This window comes from Heloderma suspectum, chromosome 1, assembly GCF_057233095.1.
Source record: "Heloderma suspectum isolate Gila_16-S chromosome 1, 16-S_ref, whole genome shotgun sequence".
NCBI lineage: Eukaryota > Metazoa > Chordata > Lepidosauria > Squamata > Helodermatidae > Heloderma > Heloderma suspectum.
This window is the reverse complement of record NC_139458.1, coordinates 137,592,899-137,616,543: the sequence shown is the minus strand read 5'-3', so window position 1 is coordinate 137,616,543 and position 23,645 is coordinate 137,592,899. Positions and strand designations below refer to the sequence as shown.

Sequence of the window (23,645 nt, the reverse complement as noted above, 5' to 3'; positions counted from 1 at the left end):
GTTTTTCTGTAATGTGTAAAGCATGCATTCTTTCTTTCTTGCCATTTATTTATTTACAGCATTTTTACCCCGCTCTTCAGGCAAAAGGGGCTCCCGGAGTGGCTTACAGATTAATATTAAGACAGTCCCTGCCCTCAGGCTTACAATCTAAAAGACACAACACAAAGGGAAAAGGGATTGGGAGGGAAGAGGAAAAAGAAAAACTAGTTCTTTGCTTCAAAGTCCTCACAGGTATTTGGCAGGGAGGGATGAAGCAGGCTCATGCAGCTGCTCTCTCTCTGGCTGATGTATTGGGACAGGTTGGTCTCCCCCTTGCCATGACATTCCTCCTGGGAGGCAGAGAGGTGCAGACTCCCAGTGGCCCTTGGAACACAAAATTCCAATAACGTTTACTTGAACTACCACTTCGGTAGGGGGGACATACTCTCTCAAGGCAAAGCCATATTTCTGTTCCCTCTTCAATTTAAACTCCTCTTGGTGAGAACAGATAGGCCTGATGAAAGTGCCTTAAAGACCGATTAAAGGTGGAGTAATTATGGGCAGCAGCCCCTCACACCCCAAGCTGCCTCCTTTGAATGAGCGATTGTTCTGTGTGTGTCCCCTCCTCTCCCTCCCCAGTTGCTATGAATGTTGTTGTTTGGGGTCATTAAGGAGTTCTGATGGTAGAGGGGTCGTGACCTTGGCAGGGTCTTGAATAGCTATTGTCCCTTTTCTTCTCTTCTTGAATGGGAGGCTGATGGCCTGTCTCGGAATGACCCAGGGAGAGAGGGGTGGCGGGAAGATTTTCCCACAAGGTTGATGGATGGAGCCAGATGCTGGAATTCCGGTATTCTCTCCCCCCCCCCCCCCGCCCTTGCTGGTTCCTTCTTCTCGTGATGGATTATAATAAATTATAGAGTCTCTACTAGAGGTACTGTGGTTTAGCTTGTAACAGGCTTTCACATTGTAATGCCTGATTATTTCTTAGAGTCTACCTCCCCACATAATTTCCTCAGAAAATCTCTTTTTGGTCTGAAATACCTTGTTCTTGTGTGTGTGGTCTTCCCTGATGATAGGATTTTACTTTGAGCATTGCTCAAGCCTAATGAGTCAAGGCATTTTTGAGAGAGCAGAACTGGGTGGGAAATATCCTGGTGTTAGCCATAGAGAGCTGATAATCTATTAATTCATACCCACCTCCTTCCATCCTAGCAATACGTTCTTCAAACATTTTATTATGGGATGGAATCTAGCCACAACAGTGTCTTTCTTTTGTTCCACACTTGCCGCTGTGCATTTATTACTACATCATAAAACATTTCATGTAATTCAGGCTTAAACTACAATCAGTGGAATAAATGATCCAGGTTTATCCTTTACTTTTATTGTTTGATCACCTCCTAATCCAGACTGTTCAGCCATCTGCACCTGTTTCTAGTGTCAGTTAACAAGGTTCTGCTACTCTGTAACTCAGAGGAATCTCTGACACTGTTCAATTTTATTATTATTATAAAATGGGACCCTAAATCAACTTGGGGCTACAGATCCACTTTTGTTTGGAGTTGCAGATTCTAGAAGTGATGTGGCACATGGTTTGATGATAGTTTTGTTTTCTACTGACATTTTAACAAACTTAAAATTCAATTAACAGAGAGGGAGAGAGAGGGAGAGATCTTGCTTTGTTTATTTGACCAGCTTTGTATGTTGAACTGTTCCTGTATTCTTCCCTTTTTCTCACACAGGCCTGGCCTCATACTGATATCAGTGGGAGCAGGATTAGAATAAACAAACATGAAATAATTTCATAACATTCACATTTCAATTAGAGAACTCTATTTTCATGTAAATGTCACAGAATTTAGAATCATGGGACACAGGTCATTTAGGCCTGGGGATCTCTGCCCTTTTTTCTCTTTTGAGGCCTAGATACTAATGGGAATCTCCAGATTGTTCTTGAACTCCAGAGGCATTTATACCTTATCAGAGATTTGGATCTCAGTTTTTTTTAATACGCTGAAACCATTAGCTGCAATTCAAATCACTGTATACCCTGCCTTGAGATATGTACACATTTTAGTGCACAGGAAGCGTGTAGCACACACAAGATAGCAGAATAATCAGGACTGCTCAAGATTTGTGGTTGGCTAGATTGTATCCTATTTAGTGTACATTTTCCAAGGCATAGCCTTTTCCACCCGCACACTGATTTCAGCACAACTTATTTATTTATTTATTTATTTATTTCTATACTGCCCAATAGCCGAAGCTCTCTGGGCGGTTCACAAAAATTAAAACCAAACAACACACAATAAAACAATTTAAAATATATAGAACATTAAAACCACAATATAACAGTACAACCACAATAAAACCTAGCAGCAGTGCAAGAGTTTAAAATACAGATTTAAAACAGCAAAGATAAAAATTTAGAAAGCTAAAATGCCTGGGAAAATAAAAAGGCCTTCACCTGGCGCCGAAAGGAATACAATGTAGATGCCAGGCGAACCTCACTAGGGAGCTCATTCCAGAGCCGGGGTGCCACAGCAGAAAAAGCCCTCCTCCTAGTAGCCACCTGCCTCACTTCCTTTGGCAGGGGCTCACGGAGAAGGGCCGCTGATGATGATCTTAAGGTCTGGGCAGGCACATATGGGAGGAGGTGATCCTTCAGGTAACCTGGCCCCAAGCCGTTAAGGGCTTTGAATGTTAACACCAGCACTTTGAATCGGGCCCGGAAATGGACTGGCAGCCAGTGCAGCTGGAAAAGTACTGGCGTAATATGAGCTCGCAGGCCAGTCCCTGTTAACAATCTTGCTGCCCTATTTTGGACCAGCTGAAGTTTCCGGACCATTTTCAAAGGCAGCCCCATGTATAACGCATTGCAGTAATCCAGACGAGAAGTTATCAGAGCATGGATAAGTGTAGCTAGGCTATCTCTGTCCAGATAAGGGCGTAGTTGGTATACCAGCCTAAGCTGATAAAAAGTGCTCCGTGCCACTGAGTTCACCTGTGCCTCAAGTGACAGTTCTGGATCCAAGAGCACCCCCAAACTATGAACCTGATCCTTTAGGGGGAGTGCAACCCCCTCCAGAACAGGTTGAATATCACCTAGCCGGGCAGACGAACCACCCACTAACAGTACCTCCGTCTTGTCTGGTATTTTACAAATACTAGAATATAGTTAGGTTTGCAGCTTTAAGGCGTGTCCATGTGACAGCTTCGAAGACTTGAGAAGAGTCCCTAAAAAAGGAAAAGGTACTTTCTTTCCCACTTCATAGCAGAAAACTAGTCTTGTAGCTTACATAACTGGGCTGACCATCCCCTTCTCTGGTGTAACATTCTAGGGATGGGTGAGATTTGGTACTTCTCTTTTTTTTCCATAAGAATGTATCAGCATTCACAAATTCCTTTATAAGCAGGACAGAAAGAACTTGAGATCAAAAACATTTGAATGTGAAAGAAAGCAAAACTGTAAGATTTGTCCATCCAGGCAGAGGACTTTGAGTGCTTAGCTCTTCAGAGTTGGGGTTCAGTCCCTGTGTATTCAAACATATTTTTGTGCTGAATTAGGGTTGCCACCTCTTTTTTTCTGACAGGCACCTCATCTTTAACAGCTACATTGGAGGCAGGTATAATATGATCTTCTCCATGCTGGGAATAGCTGTACTTATTGGATTTGACCACTGCATATGAGTAAGAATTTTGTTTGGTTTATTTTTTGAATATGAACTTGCCAGATTTTGCAGATAGCTTCATAAGCAGGACAGAAAGAAATAGAGTTTTTTAAAAAATGAATATGGGAGAAAGTGAAACTGTCCGATTCATCTGTCCCTAATGTGATTGGCCAGGAACATGTGAAGCATCAATTCCTTAGTAGCACTGTAGAGTTTAGAATTAAATGCACTTCCTTAGCAATTCTTGTGAAAGAACGTTCAAACAGGCTCAGAAACCTTTGGGCAGACACATCCATTAGTCATTGTAGCACTGTTTGTGTATGTGTGCGCGCGCGTGCTTTTAAAGCTATAGATCTTGTTCAGGAAGCTTTTGTAGATGGGGAACACCAGATACAAGTAGGTGTTCTACACCAGCAAGGAATCACTGGATAAGAAAAAATGAGTGTTATTAGTTACACTCCTGCTAACTAGTTCACATGGGAAATTATGAGCTTGGAGAATTAATTCAGCATTTATCTTCAGGAGATATTTCTATATTTGATTATTTCTTTATTTTGCTATGCAAATTAATACTTATTTAACAGACAGGGAGAAAAAAAATTCTTGAGTTAATCATTTCATGCTGGGATGCTAACTTGCTCAGGTTGAGCATTTTTAATTTTTATAATATATATATAGTTTCCAAAGAAGTGTTTTACAGCAGGGACTTAGTCCTAATAATAATATTACTTTTTCCAGTTCCTTGTTATGGGCAGGGTGTTGGTAAATATAGGTTGTAATGTGTATAAATCAGTTTTTACCTAGTTCCCTCTTCTGAACTAGTTTTTCTGGGGAAATTGCCAACTTTCCGTTCATTAGCTTCTCACTACCCATACATAAAGCAAGAATTGCCTGTCATATTTTCTGGTGAAACTCACTTCAGGAAACAGCCATTCTCTGTTTTGAATACTTTTTTTTAAAAAAAGGAAATCCCTGATAAAAATATTTATTTGAATGGGTTTACAGTTATAAACAAAGATAACCAAATTAAACATAAATGCCAAAATTGACTCAATAGTTTGCATTTTTCACATAATTTAAATACTGGTTTTGTATTGGTGCCGGTCAGTTACATGTGTGTTGTATCAAAGCTAATTACCCTGCTGTCCAATCATCTGTATCTTCAGTGTGCACCACAGTTATAGTTACCACTTAGCCAGTTATCCAGACCAGAAATTAGATGTCAGGATTCCTAAATTGCCTCCATATGGTGCTCCTTGTCAAGTTACTTTTCAGTTTTGTTGCTTACTATCCCAGGAGCAATCTTTGCATTTTTCCCCGTAGAAGTATGCTTGCTTCTCTAGAATTGCAGGAACAACTGTAAACTTTTTATTAGTAAATGCTGAATTAGTAGAGTGGCATCTCCCTCCCCCCAAAATGTTATCCAAAGTGCTGAAAAATGGGGGGGGGGGGATTGTGAAGTAGTTGGGCTCCAGGATTGTAAAGTGGACTGGTTTAGCTTCTACTAAAAGGCATCAATAGATAAAGGGCATGAGCCAGCCAAAGTTTTGCACATTTAAGCCCCCCTCCCCCTTTTTTTTAATGGGAATGTTAAGCATGTGGGATGAGAGGTAGAATGGAGGAGATTATTGAGTAAGTGGTCAGAAGGAGGCTTGGGACTGAGGGCCAAACTAGATGTGACAGGGGAAGTCATGCTTGTTTATTTCTGTGCCTGTCCTGTTCACATTTAAAGGGAGCAGGTGAGATGGACCTGATTCTTACATCAGAAGGAATGAACAGATGAGGAGAGCTGAACTTTACCCCTCCTTCACCTTAACTCCCCATAGTCCATCTCTTCAGGCACTTTTGTCCTGGCCTATCTCCCTTCCCATATTGAAGTCAGGTTGGGAGAAAGGTGCCTGAAGTGATGGACTGTGGGGAGTTAAGGTGAAGGAGGAGAAAGGTTCAGCTCTTCCCACCTGTGCACTCATTTTGATGTAAAAAGTGGGCAGTATCCAACTGTGGCCCAGTGCTAGTGCTAATGACGTTGCACTAGTATAAACCAACGCTTGTACAATGTAACTAGCTTGCTAGGACAATGGGGAAAGTGGTGATTTGCTGTTGAAATTCAGTGGCAGCACCAAATTTCGGTGGCAAATCATTAATGTACATCACCCAGAGTGGCCGGGTGACCAGCCAAATGGGTGATTAGAAAATAAATAAATAAATAAATACAAATAAATTTTCTCCATTGCTCTAGCAAGTGATCGTTACGTTGCGCAAGCATTGGTTTACACTAGCACAATGTCATTAGCTCTAGCGCTAGGCTACTGTTAAATACTTCCCCAGATCTCCAGCCCCAGTCTTTACATCCAAAGGAAACTGTTGTACCAAAGTCACAATAATGGCATTCAGTTTGTGGTATGCAGTGCTCTTTAACCCTTTCTGGCTGCATAGTTTTAACTAAGGCATCATGCCTTTTCCATGGCATTTTTTAGGACCCACTGAAGGTGAATCTGAAGGAACTGCAGTGCCTCCATCCTCTTGACAGTCTCTCATGATAATAATTGTCATTCTTGCAAGTGAGTCTGCTGCCAAAGAGTCAAGCCTATTGACTGCCATTGGCTCAAGTAGTTTGTCAAAGCATGTGATGTCTTAGCACAGGGCTGGGAACTTTAGCCCCGGAGGCCAAATCCAGCCTTTCTGAGGTCCCAATCTGGCCCTCTGGGGTTCCCCAGATAGCAGTGCCCCCTTCCCATGGTCATGCCCCTTCCCCCCAACCACCAATCGTTCGGTGGTTCTGTGCAGTTTTTTTCCCAATTCCAAAAGTTTGAAATGCCTCTCTCAAGGCGTAGTTACGGGTAGTAAGAGCTTTAAGCTACAGTATGCTAGTATTTTGGCCCCCGTCCCTTTTGCCTTTGGTCTCACCCCCTTGTCCTCAGCTCCACACTGTCTAATATCATTGTTTTCTGAGTGGCTCACCAATAAATACAGTTAGAAATCCAATATCATAAAGTAACATTTTGCAACATAAAAATTTTCAGGTAGAGGGAAGAATGAAGCATACTAAAAATATGCAGCAGATAAATAGTGGCTCAGAACATTAAAATCACAGATTTTTAAAAGGCCTGAGAGAATTCAGTCTTCACCTGACGCTGAAGTGATAATAAAGGCCTTTCTGGGGAGGGTATTCCACACCCGGGGAGCCCCTGGTGCCATCTGGAGCAGGGCCTCTGAAGAAGATTTCAAGGTATGGACAAGTGTACAAATGGGTGAAGTATCCTGGACCCAAGCTGTTAAGAACTTTAAAGGTTAAATTCAACACTTTGAATTGGGCCCAAAAATGCTCTCTAAGCCAGTGCATATGCAGATGGGCTTGGAGACTTTGTATAAGATAAGGTCTTGGATCACATGTCTCTTAAAATAAGGTATGGATCACTAACCCAAAGTGCCCCCGCTCCCGTTGGTTTGTAGGAAGTGTACAACTCAATAAAATCACTGGCATACCTTGTCTGTAAGCTCTTCTTTATTATTTATTTATTATCGCTTATTGATTGATTGACTGGTTGCATTTATATCCCTCCTTTTCTCCTCCAAGGAACCCAAGGCAGCTTATAGGATCCTCTTCCTCCTCTCTATTTTATCCTCACAACAACCCTGTGAGGTTGGTTAAGCTGAGAGTCACTGACTGGCTCAAAGTTGCCCATTGAGCTTCATGGCTGAGTGGGGACTAGAACCAGGATCTCCCAAGTTCCAGCCCAGCACTCTAACCGTGGCGGTGTACTGGCTCTCATTCTTTAAAGCAGGGGGTTGTCCTGTTATTTGTCCTTAGATTAAGTTAGTTAGAGCTGTGTGGTGGAGGGGGAAGAAAAGAAGCTGCCAACAAAATAGAGGGCTGTCACACTGGCCTCCAGTACAATTATTATCACAAGTGGAGAGATACACAGCCTGTCCAGCTTCTGCTTTCCCACCTAGTTGAGGGCAGAACTACTTGTTACCTCAGCAAATGTGTGTTCCTAAATCTGTGTTTGCTGAAGTTACATGGACATGTGATTTTTTGGGAAGACCATATAGGTGGGAGGAGGGGATGCTTCACCCATCTATCACCTGCTAATTCTCCGTTACACATGACCCCTCAGGCTATTCTCACCCACCCCCAAGCTGGCCTTAATTCTAGTCGTAGAGCCAGCTTATTTATTTTAATTCCTTTTATTTATTATTACATTTATATCCTGCCTTTTTTCCTCTTGCAAGAAACCCAAGGTGTCTTACATGGTTGTCCTCCTCCTCTCCATTTTATCCTCACAACAACCCTGTGAAGTAGGTTAGGCTGAGAGTCAGTGACTGGCCTGAAGTCACCCAGTGGCTGAGTAGAGACTAGAATCCAGATCTCTTAAGCTGGAGGTGGGGGTATTTATTTATTGCATTTCTGTCTTGCCTTTCTTCCATTCTGGAATTCATGGAAGCATACTTAGGGATCCTAGGTGGTCTCGCATCCAGGCCCTAACCAGCCCCAGACCTGCTTAGCGTCAGCCTGAATCGTATGTCTTCAGACCATGTCCTGGGACCACATGCAGCAGATAATTGGCAGACAGGGGAAAGGCTGAGTATTCCTCCTCTCTCCTGCCATTTCCCCCTCGCAAATCCCCCCTCCCCGAGTGTTATGGGGCAAAGGTGGTGTTGGGAACCCTGTGTTTCCCTCCTAATGCATAGTTCCCCCCTGAATCACATGGGGAGAAATCAGAGTTGTCCAGGGGAGCTGGGCTTGTACTTCCCCATAGCAACTGCCTTCATCTCTTTAGGAAGGCCCACCCCTCACACATGAGAATCATAGATGTAATGCTTCAAAATGTAACTACTCAGATTATCTTTAAGCCCATTAACTCTACTGGCATAGATAAAACAGTCCTGAAATCTCGTTAGAAAGTTCTGTGGGTGAAATAGGGCAGCATGTCAGAAAGCTCAGCCTATCTTGCCTGTGTGATAGAATGTGTGGTAGCTGGAACATCGTTTGCACTTACAACCTCCTGAGAAGATTCATATATTATCTGCCATGCTAACCTGTGCATTTACAGCTAGTGTTTATGGCAGTTAATTTATTGTAACTCTTCCCCTCCCACCCCACCACCCTTTCCACCCTTTCAGAGTGGAAAGAAATAGCAAGCTAGATATTTTAAAATAAAGCAAATGGAAATACTATAGGCCTACAGCCACAGTGATGTGCATTTTTCAAGTAAATACTCACTGGTATGTATGGCTGTGTAAACACAGAATAATTGTTTTCTACTTCCATAGACAACATTCCAACATTGGGAGGCCCAAGGGTTAATACCAGCAGTGGAACAACATTGTGGTGGTTATTAACCGCTGCTGGCTGTGTAAATATTTGTTACTGGGCGTGATTCCCTTATCAAAAGTGCTACGACCTTCTTTTGTCAGAGAATATAACTGGTTGAAGTCTTTGCTTATGTAAATGCCACTGGCAGGAGTTAATGATTGTATTATAATTAGTTAACACTACATGTTATGATTGTTATCAAATAATGGTTGTGTACTTAAAGCCTCAGGTGATTTTTACCCAGGAGGAGTAAGACAAATTTAGTGAGAGGGTTGTTTTTCCTTATTTTCCACCAATGTTTGTTTTGTTTTGTTTTGTTTTCAGCAGTGCCCAGTTGTTATTTCAGTGGCACCTACAATCCTGAGCTGTGACAGCTTAATACATGTGAGGAGACAAAAATGCAAGAGCAGGGGTGTAATGCAGTTCATGCACTCTGGTAGATCTGTGAATGAACATCTATTTCCTTACTTTGCATACTTTATTCTGCTTCCAAGAGATTCAAAGGGTTGGAGGGTTTTTTGGCAAAGAATGTGGTCATTAAGAGAGAGTGGAAAAGGCATAGGGATCAGGGACTGAGATTGGTGGGTCACATGAGCGATAATAAGTGTGTAGGGTGTGTGTGTGCGGTGGCATCTACCCAGGTTTATTTCACTGTGCAAATACGTTGTGGGAAAGAGTGGATCCGTCACAATTCTGAATAACATTTTTGCATGTAGACCTGGTGAAATAAACGCATGTAGCCACTTCATATATTAATAGGGTTCCATGCAAAAATGCATGCCGCGTTCGTTAACACACCACGGGAAATCCTTCTTGCCCCCCTCCTTTCCTTTTGAGATTGCTGCTCATGTGTTTAACGTTTTTCTCTATGACAGTAAGGATTAGAAATTTGCTTTAAAACATAAACATACAAGCATGAAAAAGGAGGTCAGTGGGATTTACAAAACCACTAGTACGTAAAGCAGGAATTGCTGCACTGACGTACCCAAATAATCCCTGAATTACAGAACTATATAGAAAGCAGTGGCTTCATTTACATGTTGTACAGTAATGCACAATATATAATAATTGTCAGTATATAATTGACACAATTATAACGTGAATTATAGAAATATCAAACTTTTAATTGTGTCCTGGTGGTCTCAAGTTCAACCACTGTGCACATCTATTCTATGTGGCAAAAAAGCTAAGTTGACAAGGAGAGGAGAGATATTCTAGAGTACACCTGCACGCTGCATATTCAGACCAAATAATCAATTGAAAGGAAATTGAGCCCATGGGCTAGTTGTGCTTACTCTTTCCCCCTTTGCTTGGATTTTGCTCCCAAACCCAGCCCAGCTTCCCACACCAGTAACTGGCTGCCAGTCCAGGTCCAGTTACTAGGTTCCTCCCTAACTGCTGCATGGATCTGTATAGCTCCTCCCCCCACTTCCATAATGAGCTTGAAAAAAAGGAATTTCTCAGACCCAGCTTTCACAGATTGTCACATGACAAGGAAAGATGAAGCTCAGTTTAGGGCAGGGGTGGAGAACCAGTTTTAGGCGTGGGGCCGAATTGCACCCCACAGAGCCCTTCATGGGCTGGATGATTTCAGTGAGTGCAGCCACACGGACTGATGTAATCACCCCACCTGTTTACTTCCATTGCCCATCTGGTTTCTCTTTAATCATATGTACATGTGTTAGGATTGCTTTGTGTACATTAGCTCAGCATTCCTTGCATCAACCCTGTAAGGTAGGCCAATAATATTATCCCCATATTGTAGCTGGGAGCTGAGGCTGAGAAAAAGACAGCTTGCCTAAGGGCCATGTGGTGAGTGATGTAAGATTTCAGGCAGGGACTTCGAGGCTCGTACTCTTAGCCACTGTGCCCGACCAGCTCTCTTTTCTGGCTAGAGCTCATTAAAAAAAATCCTTTTCCATGCATGACTGTGAAGTACCCTACTGTGGTCTGTTGCTGTCACCTGACTTCCTCTTGGTGCCCTTTATGACCCTCCTCCTGTGGTTCTCTTTGTAGGCACCATTCGGCCTGTGCGGCGCAGCTATTATGACCCCTCGTCAGCACCAGGAAAGGGCGTGGTATGGGAGTGGGAGAATGACAATGGCACCTGGACGCCCTACGACATGGAGGTGGGTATCACCATCCAACATGCCTATGAGAAACAGCATCCCTGGATTGATCTCACTTCCATTGGCTTCTGTTACATCATTGACTTCAGCACGATGGGGCAGATCAACCGGCAGACGCAACGCAAGCGCCGTGTCCGCCGCCGCCTTGACATGGTCTACCCATTGGTCACTGGGACCTTGCCCAAATCCCAGTCGTGGCCAGCAAGCCCTGGCGTGGCCAGCACACCTCCCGCTCCTGCCTGCACATGTCCGCAGTGCCTCCTTGTCATGAGCATCAAGGCAGCTGTGGCAGCAGGGAGCACTGGAGGAACTGGAGCTACTGTGAGCCAGCAGCAGCTGCAGCAGCAGCTGCAGCCACCGCCACCGCCCCGTAAAGCTGTCTCCCTTTCTGGGAGCACCAAACTCCCCACTCCAGCATCACTTCACAAGCCCCAAGACGGAACAGCCACGATGCGCAGCTCCTTGAAGTCGCTGGCATCTCAAGTGAGCCGGAGGCAGGCGGCCAGCACACCGGCCCTCACCGCCACCAGCTCCCCAGCCAGCCCTCCCAGTGCCAATGGCAAGGTGACTCGGGCCAGCCTTAATACACTGAACCGGACCAACCTGCAGCGTCTGGCCATTGCACAGTCCCGCGTGCTGATAGCCTCAGGGTAAGTAATGCCTGTTGCTCTTGCCTAGGCCAGGGGTGTTGAACCTCTCTCAGCCCAAGGGCCAGATTCCATTTCAGTGGAGCTCTCAGGGGCCAGGTTCTAGTGGTAGGCGGGGCCAGAGGCAAAAGGGGCAAGGGATTCCAAAGAAGGCCAGCCTAATTTAGCTTTAAGCTCTTACTGCCAGGAACTAAGCCTCAGGAGAGGCATTTCAACCTTTTAGAATGGAGAAAAAACTGCACAAAAGCTGGGAAACCACCCAACAATCAGTGGTCGAGGGAAAGGGCATGTGGCCATTTTGGGAAACCTGGAGAGCCAGATTGGGACACCAAGAGCACTTGTATTTGGCCCCCAGGCCTGAAGTTTTGCACTCCTGGTCTAGGCCTAGGAGACTTGAGGTGCTTGGAATCCACACTCCTGTGGTCACTGTTGTTCTACTGTGGCACGTTCTTGGGTCATTATATGGGAGAAGCTCTTTGAAGTTTCCTCTTCAGGGCATGTTCTCTCACATTCATTGGTTTTTCAAAGTTCGCCATCTGATACCAGTCTCTGTTACTGGATTATTATAAACAAATGATGAAGCAAACCAGATCTTGACGGATGTTAAAAAATACCATATTGAATGTCAAGCCAAGTGTCAGTTCCTGTGCAGTGTTAGGGAAAGATTTTTCAGTAGAGGAACTCGTCACGAGGTGAAACTACCTTGCAATATTTTATTTAAAGACTAAGTTTGGGATTTCAAAGCATTTTGTGTTTTAAAGAAACTGACTTCTGATGCGTGGTAAATGTGAATGAGTCATCTCCGTAGGCGTTAGTATAGAAACACCAGTTCATGTGAACTGGAGGACCTGATGGAGAATCTAGGGCAGAGATGGGGAACGTGAGGCCCTCCAGAAGTTGTTGGACTACAGCTCCCATCACTTCTCACTATTGGCTGTGCTGGCTAGGGCTGATGGGAGTTGCAGTCCACCAACATCTTCTGAAGGCCATATGCTCCCCACCCCTGATTTAGTGGTTTGTGATGGTTGACTGGAATAGGTTAATATATGCAGCTGAAAGAGCCAGGGTGATAGAACATTCCTAATGAAGAGCTAAGACTGCCTGTGTCTGACACTCCCACATCAGCTCCTTTCAGTCACCCGCCCCTCTGTTTTCAGCAAATACCACAGACCCCTTTAACCACAAAATGGGGGAGGCCTGCAAACCCCTTTTGAATTTTAATGAGGAAGTGAAACATTCTTTTCCTCTATACTTCAGATCTGGGGACGGTTCCTATCAAAAGGCCTATAGAAAGCTTTTCATGGCTGCTGCCTGATCTGGAAGGCACCCCATCCTCAGTCCCACCCACCCACCCCTGACCAAAATACGCTTTCTTGGCCATCTAATTAGCGTGTTTCTTCCCCTTTGTCTGACTTTGCCATCAGCCTTCTGTCGCTGGTGGCTCCCCCCTCCCTGCCCATGACCCTTGCAAAAGACTTTCCCATGCAAGGGAGCAAGGAAGGAAGGGGCCAAGGCGATGTTTCGAGGAACAAAAGGCTCTGTGAATAACTTGGAGACACAACCATGGTTTCTAAAGAGCTGGAGAAAGGAGCAGTGAGAAGAGGGGCAGCGAATGGGGAAGGCGGGGAAATGCCTCTGTCTTTAGATTGGAGGATTCTCTGTCTCGTCTCCCGTTAAGTCTTGGTCTATCACTACGGCAACTATTGTCCAGCTAGAAAGGTTCTTCGCTCTGTCTGTAATTCGGGCCTCACCATCTCATATGCACTTCATCTATCCCTATCCCAGATGCCCCCATAATAGCTGCACTCCCCTTTTTTTTTTGTCTCAGGGGCAAAACCAGGATTGTTCACTTTCAAAAGGCATACACTTGTGGGCGGCAAATGGCACTTTCTGGTATTTGAAACTGTTGTCGGGGTTTGGCCAGAAAACTCTCATGACAGCCCAGGGACATGCAGGATTCTTCAGGCTGGGTTGGTTTCTGCTGGACTTGCATAGCTGACACGGCCCAATATAGGTTGTGCAGTCCCCACGTCTGGTTTCTTGAACATAAACGGAAGGTGCCCCGAAGAGTGGGGAACAACCTCCTTTTTCTAGGGCAATTCCTGTGCTGCATGGACAGACCGGGAGAGCGTGAAGCTGTCATGTGGACATGTTCTAAGAGTGGGTTGTGGGATTGCACTTTTTTCATAGCACAACTCCATTGCTTACTCTTTGTGCTATAGGTAGTTTTTCCTCCCATCAGACATAGCATGAGGAACCTTGTACTGTCATTTCTCCCCATCCCCATCAAAAAAGTTTAAAAATCAGATAAGGGTGTGTGTGTTTTAACCTTTCCAGACTTCCCCAAAGGTCATCTTGCATATCTAGACATGATTATCAGCCACTTCTCACTTTATTCATGAGTATATTTGTGAGTAGGGAAATGTGTGGGTAACCATATTTTAGGGAAGCTGCCCATGTGTCATCTCCCCCCATGCTTCCAACCCAGTTAACAACACATGGCCAGAAGTTGGTGGCTATGCACACATGTCGTGGTGGGTGATTGAGAGAGCATTCATACAGCTTCTTTCCTCTGCCGGAACGCACATTTGATGATGAAACTGTTGCTAGTTTCTAAAAGCCCCAGCTAGGCACCTAAGAGGGATGCTTTAGTAAATAATATCTAATCTCGGGGCACAAGGTTTATCTTGTGCCTACAGAAGTTCAGGATTAATTGTAATTAACTTCACAAGGTTTATCTTGTGCCTACTTCCTATAGAAGTTCAGGATTAAACTGGAAGTGAGAGGAAGCATTTCTGGAAAACAGGCACTTTTTCTTTGTGCGGATCCTTGCTATGGTCACTCTCACCACCGAGTTCAATAGTTGATCCTATCTGCTGTGCTGGCAGGCAGAAGACCATCATGGCTGGAAGAACACACCCAGTGCACATCTGACCCTCTTCCCAACCCCTGTAACGCCTTTAAAGAATCATGTGCCTGTCACAACCACAGATGTGCCCTTTCACCAAACCAGTCATCCTCCTGTCTCTGGCACACACCCTTCTCTCAGATACTTGCTTGCCTCTCCCAGACTGGATCTCCTTGTTCAGCCAGAGAGTGTGTTTGTGCCTCAGGCTGCTAGCAGCCAAAGGCAGGGATGTAACCCGCCAGGCTAGTTTAGTGGGAACACGCTGCTTTTTGTCACTTTCTGGGGCCTAACAGAAACCGCTCTGGGGATCAGAGAAACTGCAGGGAACCTGCTCCCCCACCCCCTCCTGTGTAGTATGTGTAGAAGATGTAATGCTCCATTTCTCTTGCCCTTGCAGAGCCTCCAGCTCTATTCTTCAGAGGGGTTTTGTGGTGTCCTTTGAAATCTGGGCCTACGCTCCTTCCATGTTTGCTTAGTTCTCAAGGACTCCTTTCACAGTGGTGCAGATTTGCTTCATAGCCAGCTCTAAAAAGCCTGCATTCTTTCCTCACAGGGTCCCTACAGTTCCTGTGAAAAACCTCAATGGTTCAAGCCCAGTCAACCCAGCACTAGCAGGTAAGGGGAGCAGAATCACTGTGGGACCAGAGCAAATATGAATGGCTTATTGCTTGGCTTAAATAAGGGACACGTGGGGTAACTTGAATAGGCTTGGGGGCATTTTGTGAGGCTTCAGAGGGATCATATCAGAACACAATGATGGGGGAGCAAGGAGACTCTATGCCTTATGTTTATGCAGGGAATGGAGGGGATATGCCGAGCTGGCATAGGGGAAAAGATAGGAGTTGTGTCAACAGAAACATTAAAAGGAAGGTGATGGTGGGGTTCTACGGAGCAGGACCTATATCAGTCTCCCCCGATGTCAGGCACTCCAGATGTGTCAGACTGCAACTTCCATAATCCCTCAACACATCTGTAGGGCACTAGGTTAGGGAAGGCAGCCCTTGGTCTGAGGGTTATCAGCCTGCTCTTTATTTTGTGGTGTTATAAGAGTTGGAAGTAGTCAAGTGGCCATCTTGCCAACTTACTGCAAAAATGGGAAACCCCCCAGTAGATGAAACTTAGTCCCAGACTGCAGAGCACCACTGGCAGAAAGCTTGAGGTGCCCTGCAGAGATGGCCTCAGTAGTGGTTGAGTGAAGGTGTTCCTGTTCTTGCTGAATGATTCTGGCATCAGGGAGGCCATAGATTAAGAGGCAAGGTTCTCTATTACAGGCATGCAGCATATGGGAAGTTAGCAGGGAGGCTTTTGTGGGGCAAGGAGGAATCACTTTCTCAAATGCCCCCTCTGTCCCACCCAGGAATCACAGGGATCCTTATGAGTGCTGCAGGGCTGCCTGTCTGCCTCACTCGACCCCCAAAGCTGGTTCTGCATCCCCCTCCAGTCAGCAAGAGTGAAATCAAATCCATCCCTGGGATCTCCAGTACTTGCCGCAAGACCACCAAAAAGCAGACTAAGAAAGGTAAGAATGGAGAGCCTCTCCCCCCGCCTCCCTTGCCTTTCTCTATCACTCACTTGTACACCTGAAAAGGTAGCAACAGGCCATGGCAGTCCTTTAATATAATGTCTAGAATTCATGGGCCCTTCACATATCAATCTATCAGGTGCACTGCAGAAAGTAACTCAATTTAGGTATCGCACCAAACCATGGTTTGTACTAACTATAGTTAGATGCCAAACCATGGTTTGAGGTTCCAGATGTACAGGAAAATGATAGTTTTGCTCGCTGTGTAAAGCCCATGCTCAGACCATGTCCTCCTTCAGCTCTCTCAGCTCCTGCCAGAGTCCCTAGATGCTCACAAATTCTGGCACAGTGATACCATGTGTGCTGCTGCATTATCACTGGCTGGCTCCCTTGTGGGGGGGGGGTGAGCTAGCTGAGGACTTGCCTTCTCAGAAGTCTTGTGACAGCTCTTGGCTTTGGAGAGCACATAGTACATTCCTGTCTTTGCATGCACCAGTCTACAGACCGTTCCCCTCTCCCTCGCTCCAAGTTCTCTCTAGGTCTCCTATAACTCTCACCCAGACATGGTTCTAAAGCTGGGATCTCCAACGCAGTGCCCCCAGACACCTTCCTTGGCACCCCCAAGACCCCGTCCCTCCTGATTTTTTAAAAATCCCTCCTGATGTTTTTTTGCAGGGGATGGGGAGGGAGCCAGGCTCTGGCTCCCAACCACCAGCCTTCTTTCATTCTCTCTTTCCCTCAGAATGCCCTTGGGCCCCATGTGGGGCCCAGAGACATCCTTAGTAAAGGAAAGTAAAGGAGGGCAGCTGGAGCTAGTGCTTGCAGACAAACTGCCTTAAAATATGTAGAAAGAAAGGGAAAAAGAAAGGAAAAGTGACCTGCCTCTGCCTGGTAATCTTTGGGGGCAGATGATGAGGAGATAGTGGGGAGCATCCTGGGGTGGCACAGAGCATACTGTCCTGGGAGGCTGTTGTCATTGTTTTAATTTTGGGCAGGGAGCGTGATGTGCGTGTTGCCTGGGTGTGTTTGTGTGGGAGATTTCTCTGGAGTGTCACCAGTTTTCCTTGTGGGAAATGCATAGTTTAATAATGTCAAACATCTGGCTTGATATTTGGAGCTCAGATCCAACCTCTGCGTTGTACTCAGTTTCTTGGGCAAGTTACTTATAAGTTGTGACTAGCCAGGCTTCTGTGACAGCTATTTTGTGGTGGTAGCCACAATAGTTTCTCAAATTTCAACATGAACTTGTGGGCCCAAAAAGGCTGGGGAACCCTGTCCTAAAGTGTCATTTTACTCCCCTCCCTCCCCACCCCCACTTTTCTGTCCCATACCAGCATGCGGCTGCATCTGTTGATAGCCAGAGACAATGGCAGATATCCAATCAGTGTTCTTCCAAAACTTTATCTTGGATGATTCCCATCTGTTGCATTACCTAACACATGTTCCCTGCTGTTGACTTGCACACATCCTCCACCCCCTCATAATTTCCCAGCCCAACCATAGCAAGTATGCTGCATTGCACTCCCTATCTGGTATGGTGTTACCCTTTTATAATCGTCCTTTCTCCAGAGTACTTCATATCTGTCTGATAGATCACAATCTATGCTTCCATGTGCCATGGGGGCTGGGGGGAGAGGACGCCAGAAGACTAATCAATTTCACTGGTGCCTGTCGTGCACCTGCAAAGGAGGTGGAAACAAAGGGGGCCCATGATCTCTTGTCCAGCACATCTCCCTCCCCACTCATTATAACTCTGACAAAGGTAGATATGCTCACAATGTCCCTTGCGTGATCAGCAGCCAAAGCTTAATTTGTGCCAGAGATCTCCAGGGCTGAACGCTGCCATCTGTTATCAGTGTCCATACTCAACCTTGGAATATATGAATTCAGAATATATACATGCCTCAGAGCAGGTGCAGAGTGTATTTCCCACACCAAGATCCTAGAGAATTCCGCACATCTGGATTTTAAGGCAAAGAGCTTCCTGACCTACAGGTGGTGTTTGTAGTCAGCCTTGAGCTGCTAGGAAAAAAGTCCTCTTGCCAAGAGCATTGCATTCTCCTGCTGAGTTTGCTCAATGTCCAATTTAGCGCTGTAGTCCTGTACACAGTCCACCAGGAGTAAGTTCAATTGGTCATAGTAGAGCTTACTTCTGAGTAAACACATGTAGGATCTGGCTGTAGTTAAGCCCACCCACAGTCAGGTGTTTTGTATTTTGTGATTGCAAGCCTATTAAGTCCAGACCTAAATGTACCTCCTAAAACCCACATTACAATATTTTATGAAGGGTGTTGAAGAACTGGAGTGTACATTCTCAGAGAAAAAAGAAAGCTGCATTGTGAACTCAGTGTTGTTGTTTATTTGGTCAGTCGCTTCCGACTCTTCATGACCTCATGGACCAGCCCACGCCAGAGCTTCCTGTCAGCCATTGCCACCCCCATCTCCCCTAAGCTCGAGCCTGTCACCTCCAGAATATCATCCATCCACCTTGCCCTTGGTCGGCCCCTCTTCCTTTTGCCTTCCACTTTCCCTAGCATCAGCATCTTCTCCAGGGTATCCTGTCTTCTCATGATGTGGCCAAAGTACTTCAGTTTTGCCTTTCATATCATCCCCTCAAGTGAACAGTCTGGCTTTATTTCCTGGAGTATGGACTGGTGGTTTGATCTTCTTGCAGTCCAAGGCACTCTCAGAATTTTCCTCCAGCACCACAGTTCAAAAGCATCTCTCTTCCTCCGCTCAGCCTTCCTTATGGTCCAGCTCTCGCAGCCATAGGTTACTACGGGGAAGACCATTGCTTTAACTATGCGGACCTTTGTTGTCAGTGTGATGTCTCTGCTCTTAACTATTTTATCAATGGAAGGTAGGAAAAAGCATGGTAGCTGATGAACAATAAGTTCTTTAATACTCTTGAGACAAAGAAGTTTGAAAACAAGTATAGACAATAAACAAGCAGGACCTGCAACAAAATGTTGCAGTGTGGAGTGCTCCTGTTCAGAGTTCCAGCTAGCGATGCCATTTTCCAGAAGGCTCCATTCCATTCTTCCCTCATCCCCAGGGAGTCAGCATTGTGTGGCCATTCAGCATTCTTAGTCTTTACTGGGCTAGTTAATGCTTTTTTCTAAAGACTTGCAGGACTTCTGTAATCCTTGGAATTCCCCTAAGCCTGCTGATACCTCCCTCTTGTGTGTGGGTGGTGCTGTTTCGTCGACATAAGGATCCATACAGAGAATTAATTGAGTTTACTGTTAGTTTATAGGGTGTGATTGATTGCATCACAACTGTGTCCCTGGCTTGCCTTTCACCCCTTACTAGTGGGGGTTTCTTGGGTGTTATAGGAACATAGCAAGGTGCCTTATACCAAGTCAGACCATGTATTGTCAACACTGGCTGGCTGCAGCACCTCTCCAGGGTTTCAGGCAGGAGTCTTTCCAAGCCCTGCCTGGAGGTGCAGGGGATTGAACCTGGGACCTTCTGCATGCAGAACATGTGATCTACCACTGAGGTACAGCACAGCTTTTTGTCCCCCCTGTCCCTTCGTCTACTGTGTCAGTGTCACTGGGCATGAAATGAAAAACTGTGGTGAACACTGCAAGTGCATTGCAGAGCTGCTAACTTAGATTCGTAGAAAGGTTTCTTTGTGTAATTACTATAGCTGAACTTATTTGGGATGGGTTTTTAAGGTTGCTTTTAATGTTTTATTACATTTGTATTTGTTTATTGTTTTCTGAATTCTTGGAAACCACCTTGGTTAGCTACAGAAAGCTACAGAAAGGCAGTATGCCAGGTGGCCCAAAAGTAGGTATACAGTTGTTTAGAATGTTGACAGAGGAAAATGAGATGAGCGTCGCTCTGACATTTGTGAACAGTCCAAAAAAGTTCACACGACGTGCGTCTAAGCAGCTATCCATACCTAAAACATCCTTGCAATGCTTAATGCGTAAATTGAAATTGAAGCCGTACCGTCCAAGACTGTTACATGGTCTTCTGGAGGACAACCCAGACTGTCGGTTGCAATTCTGTGAGATGATGTGTAACCAAATCTCTAACGAACCAGACCTTCTTGATAAGATCATCTGGTCAGATGAGGTTTCTTTCAAGTCGTCAGGCCACGTGAACAGGCATAACTGTGTGTATTGGGCAGATGAAAATCCTCATTTGACTATCACATCTCAACTGAATCAGCCAGGCATCACAGTGTGGGGTGCACTATCCAGCGAAGGTGTTGTAGGACCGGTTTTCTTCGATACAACTGTGGATAGTAACAATTACCTAAACATGTTACGCGACGTGGTAGTGCCACAACTCAGAACCAGGGCTAACTTCACCGAACTGCTCTTCCAACAAGATGGGGCACCTCCTCATTATGCTTTTGCAGTAAGGGACTTTCTTGACAACACCTTCCCACAGCATTGGATCGGATGATGTGGCAGCATTGAATGGCTGCCACGTTCACCCGACTTAACACCAATAGACTTCTTTGGGGGGGGCGTAGTAAAGAATAAGGTTTTTGAGAGGAATCCCCGGACAGTGGACAAATTAAAAGAGTTCATCTCAGAAGCATTTATGGACATTGATGCGGACCGGAATTTGTGTCATACTGTGCGTCACAGTGTTCTGGAGAGGTTCGAGGAATGTTGCAATGTTGATGGAATACATTTCGAGCACTTACGAGATTAAACAGTGTTAAACAAATGTGAATGTAATAAAATCCAAATAAACAATACTGTAAACCTACTTTTGGGCCACTCTGTATAAATGCAGTAAATACATAAATGAATGGGGCGCAACTCCAGAGCACAGCTGTGGTTTGCTTTTTTGTTACACCTGGTAAAGAAGTTTCCACAGAATGGGTTGAGGACCCTGTAATCATGCACAACATGTTTTCTTCTTTTTTGCTCTGTACATTTTAGTGCAAATCACATTAGTATTCCTGGCCCTATCAGTCTGAGTCTGGTGAGCTACTGGAAGGGCAAGCATATACATCGTGCAGTTGATAACATGGGCGGGGGTGGGTGGGAAGGGAACAGGATTTCTCTTTGGACAATATGGAAACGTACAAAGAGGAATGTATGCAAATAACTTGTTTCTTAAACAGCAGCACCAGGGGAAGCAGACAGGTGTGACTAGAACAATAGGCACTAAGTAGAAGGAACATAATGTTGAGAGTTGACATGGGGAGGGAAGAGCAGCAGGACAGTATCCTCTTGGGAAGCTTTGTGTCAGGAAGCCTACGTTGGGTGTGAATCCATAACAGTTGGTGAGCATGCCTGGAGATGAGTGCTGTGGTTCTGCTGCTGTGTCTTCAAAGAGCAGCCGAGGGTTCTCCTCCAGTCCAGGAGCTCAAGATCAGTTCCAGCATTCCATCCATGGACAGGCTGCTCTTGCACCTCATGCTAAAACTGCTCCTGCACCTCATGCTGAAAAAGCTGTTTCTGCACCCCCGTGAACAGAACTTGTGCACCAAGACTGAAGCCCCGGAGCCGCTTCACACTGTGGATGAGGGGTTGCTTCAGACAAATGCTGCTGTCCTTGCTGTAGGACCAGGAGCTACTGCTGACTTTGGGGTAGGGGGCAGTGCCTGTGGCTACTTGATCTATGCCTGCTTGTGCTATACTGGTGGCTGTGGCTGGAATCTGCATCTGCTGCCACGATGCCAGCTTGAGCTGAGCAACAGGAGTTGTCTGGTATGATGAGCTTGCTTGCCTTCTGGCACCTATCCTGCTACAGGATGCTCACAGTATGGCCAAAGATGACACCTGTCCTGTTCTTGAGGAAGGGGGGCAGGTTTTGGTAAAGGGGCATGGCTTTCCCCTCAACCCTGATTGATATTATTTTATTTATTTATTTAAAATATTTATAGGCCGACTTTCAGGGTAGAAGCCCTCCCAAGGCGGTATACAACATTAAAATGCATATAATAAAATTCATGTGCATGTCTGGCCAGTCAGTTTGTTGCTGTTGTTTCCTTGAGGGTATTGACTTTTTCAAAAGCACTGGGCACAGGTTCTTGTACAGCACCTCCGTGCCATCTACTCAGCCGACCAGATAGCCTTGCCTGCAGAATTCCCTCTTGAGTACAGTTGCTCATCTACCTGTCTACGAAGAGCCTTGTTTCTGCATCTGATCAAGTCTTGGCTTGCATGCCCTTGGATGCGTGAGATACCTGGGTGGAAGCAACAGAGGCTGCAGGTGCCTCTGCCATCACAGGCAGGAATCAAGCTTGCAGTAGACATGGAGATAAATGAGGAGTGTTGCTTAGTCCAGCTTTGGGCTGCAGCCACAAACCAGGTGGAGACTTTTTCAGGAATACTATAACATCCAGGGCATAGTCTGAAGGCACATGAGGCAGCCACTGTGCTGAAGCTAAGTAGGTCTGGGTCTGGTCAGTGCTTGGAGGGGAGACCACCTGGGAACCACATGGAAGAAAGGTTGGATAGAAATGTAGTAAGTAAATAAATAAACGAACGAAAGAATGAATGAATGAACGAACGAACGAACGAACGAACATCCCTGGGAAGGAGGGATGGACAGATGAACACACAACATGGGAGGCATGTGATTTTTGCACTCTTCACCTTTGAGTTTGGCATTGGGGCAATGAGTGGATTAGAATGTTGAGTGTAAACTGGAAATTTGTCCATTCTTGTATAGTTGTTTCTTACGTGTAAAAAAATGCACTGTTGTGATTGGTCTCATTTTAATCTCTGAGAGAACTCTGCTCTCAGAATTTGGTTACACTGGCAACCATTAGCCCTTCACATTTGTTTTTAAATGTGTGATGGTGTTTTTAGATCCTTACACTGCTCCTGGTTTTATTCTGTTTTAAACTTTTAAAGGTTTTATATTTTATCATGTTGTATTTTTGGATTTTAATTTTTGTGAACTGCCCAGAGAGCTTTGGCTATTGGGCAGTAATAGAAATATAGTAAGTAAATAAAATATATAAATAAATTGGCAAGAGCTGAGTTGTGGGCTGATGAGAGTGCTAAGGAGAGGGCGTGCTTGGGGAGCTACAAGCAAGAGCTGCTTATGTGTGTTCATTTTCTGTCTGCTTAGCACTCCCATCTCTATGGTGCAGAGACTTTCAGAGGCAGACAGCCCTAATTAGAGTTCATTAATGAGGACATCACATCAAACCATGGTTAGAGCAAACTATGGTTTGCAAAGTGCAAACCACTTAAAACCATTGCTTTTTTATTCTGGTTTGCCAACCCATAGCAAAGCTTTGTTTGTCAGTTTGGATGTCACACTAAGTGATGGTTAATCTTCATGGTTTAGTGACATCAGAATTGAGCCAGTATTGCAAAGCAAGTCGCTCCAAATGACTTGAGGGGAAGAGAGCCAAACATAAAGCAAGGGAAGGCAACTTAACGGTGTACAGTAGGACTAAACAAAGCTCTAGGAGGCTCTGCTCCCTTCTCATCCCTCCTTCCCATTTCCTGCCTTCCCTTTCACCTCATCGAGAACCCTCA

General features: G+C 45.2%; 1 protein-coding gene across 1 annotated transcript in view; it reads left to right on the top strand.

Annotated features, from left to right (window-relative positions):
* Nucleotides 1-23,645, top strand: part of DTX4 (deltex E3 ubiquitin ligase 4) — a 45,824-nt gene that overhangs the window by 7,241 nt on the left and 14,938 nt on the right. The window contains exons 2-4 of the mRNA XM_084828864.1: nucleotides 10,984-11,746; nucleotides 15,205-15,266; nucleotides 16,009-16,170. Of these exons, the coding sequence (XP_084684990.1) occupies nucleotides 10,984-11,746; nucleotides 15,205-15,266; nucleotides 16,009-16,170 (987 nt within the window). The remainder of the gene's footprint in view (nucleotides 1-10,983; nucleotides 11,747-15,204; nucleotides 15,267-16,008; nucleotides 16,171-23,645) is intronic.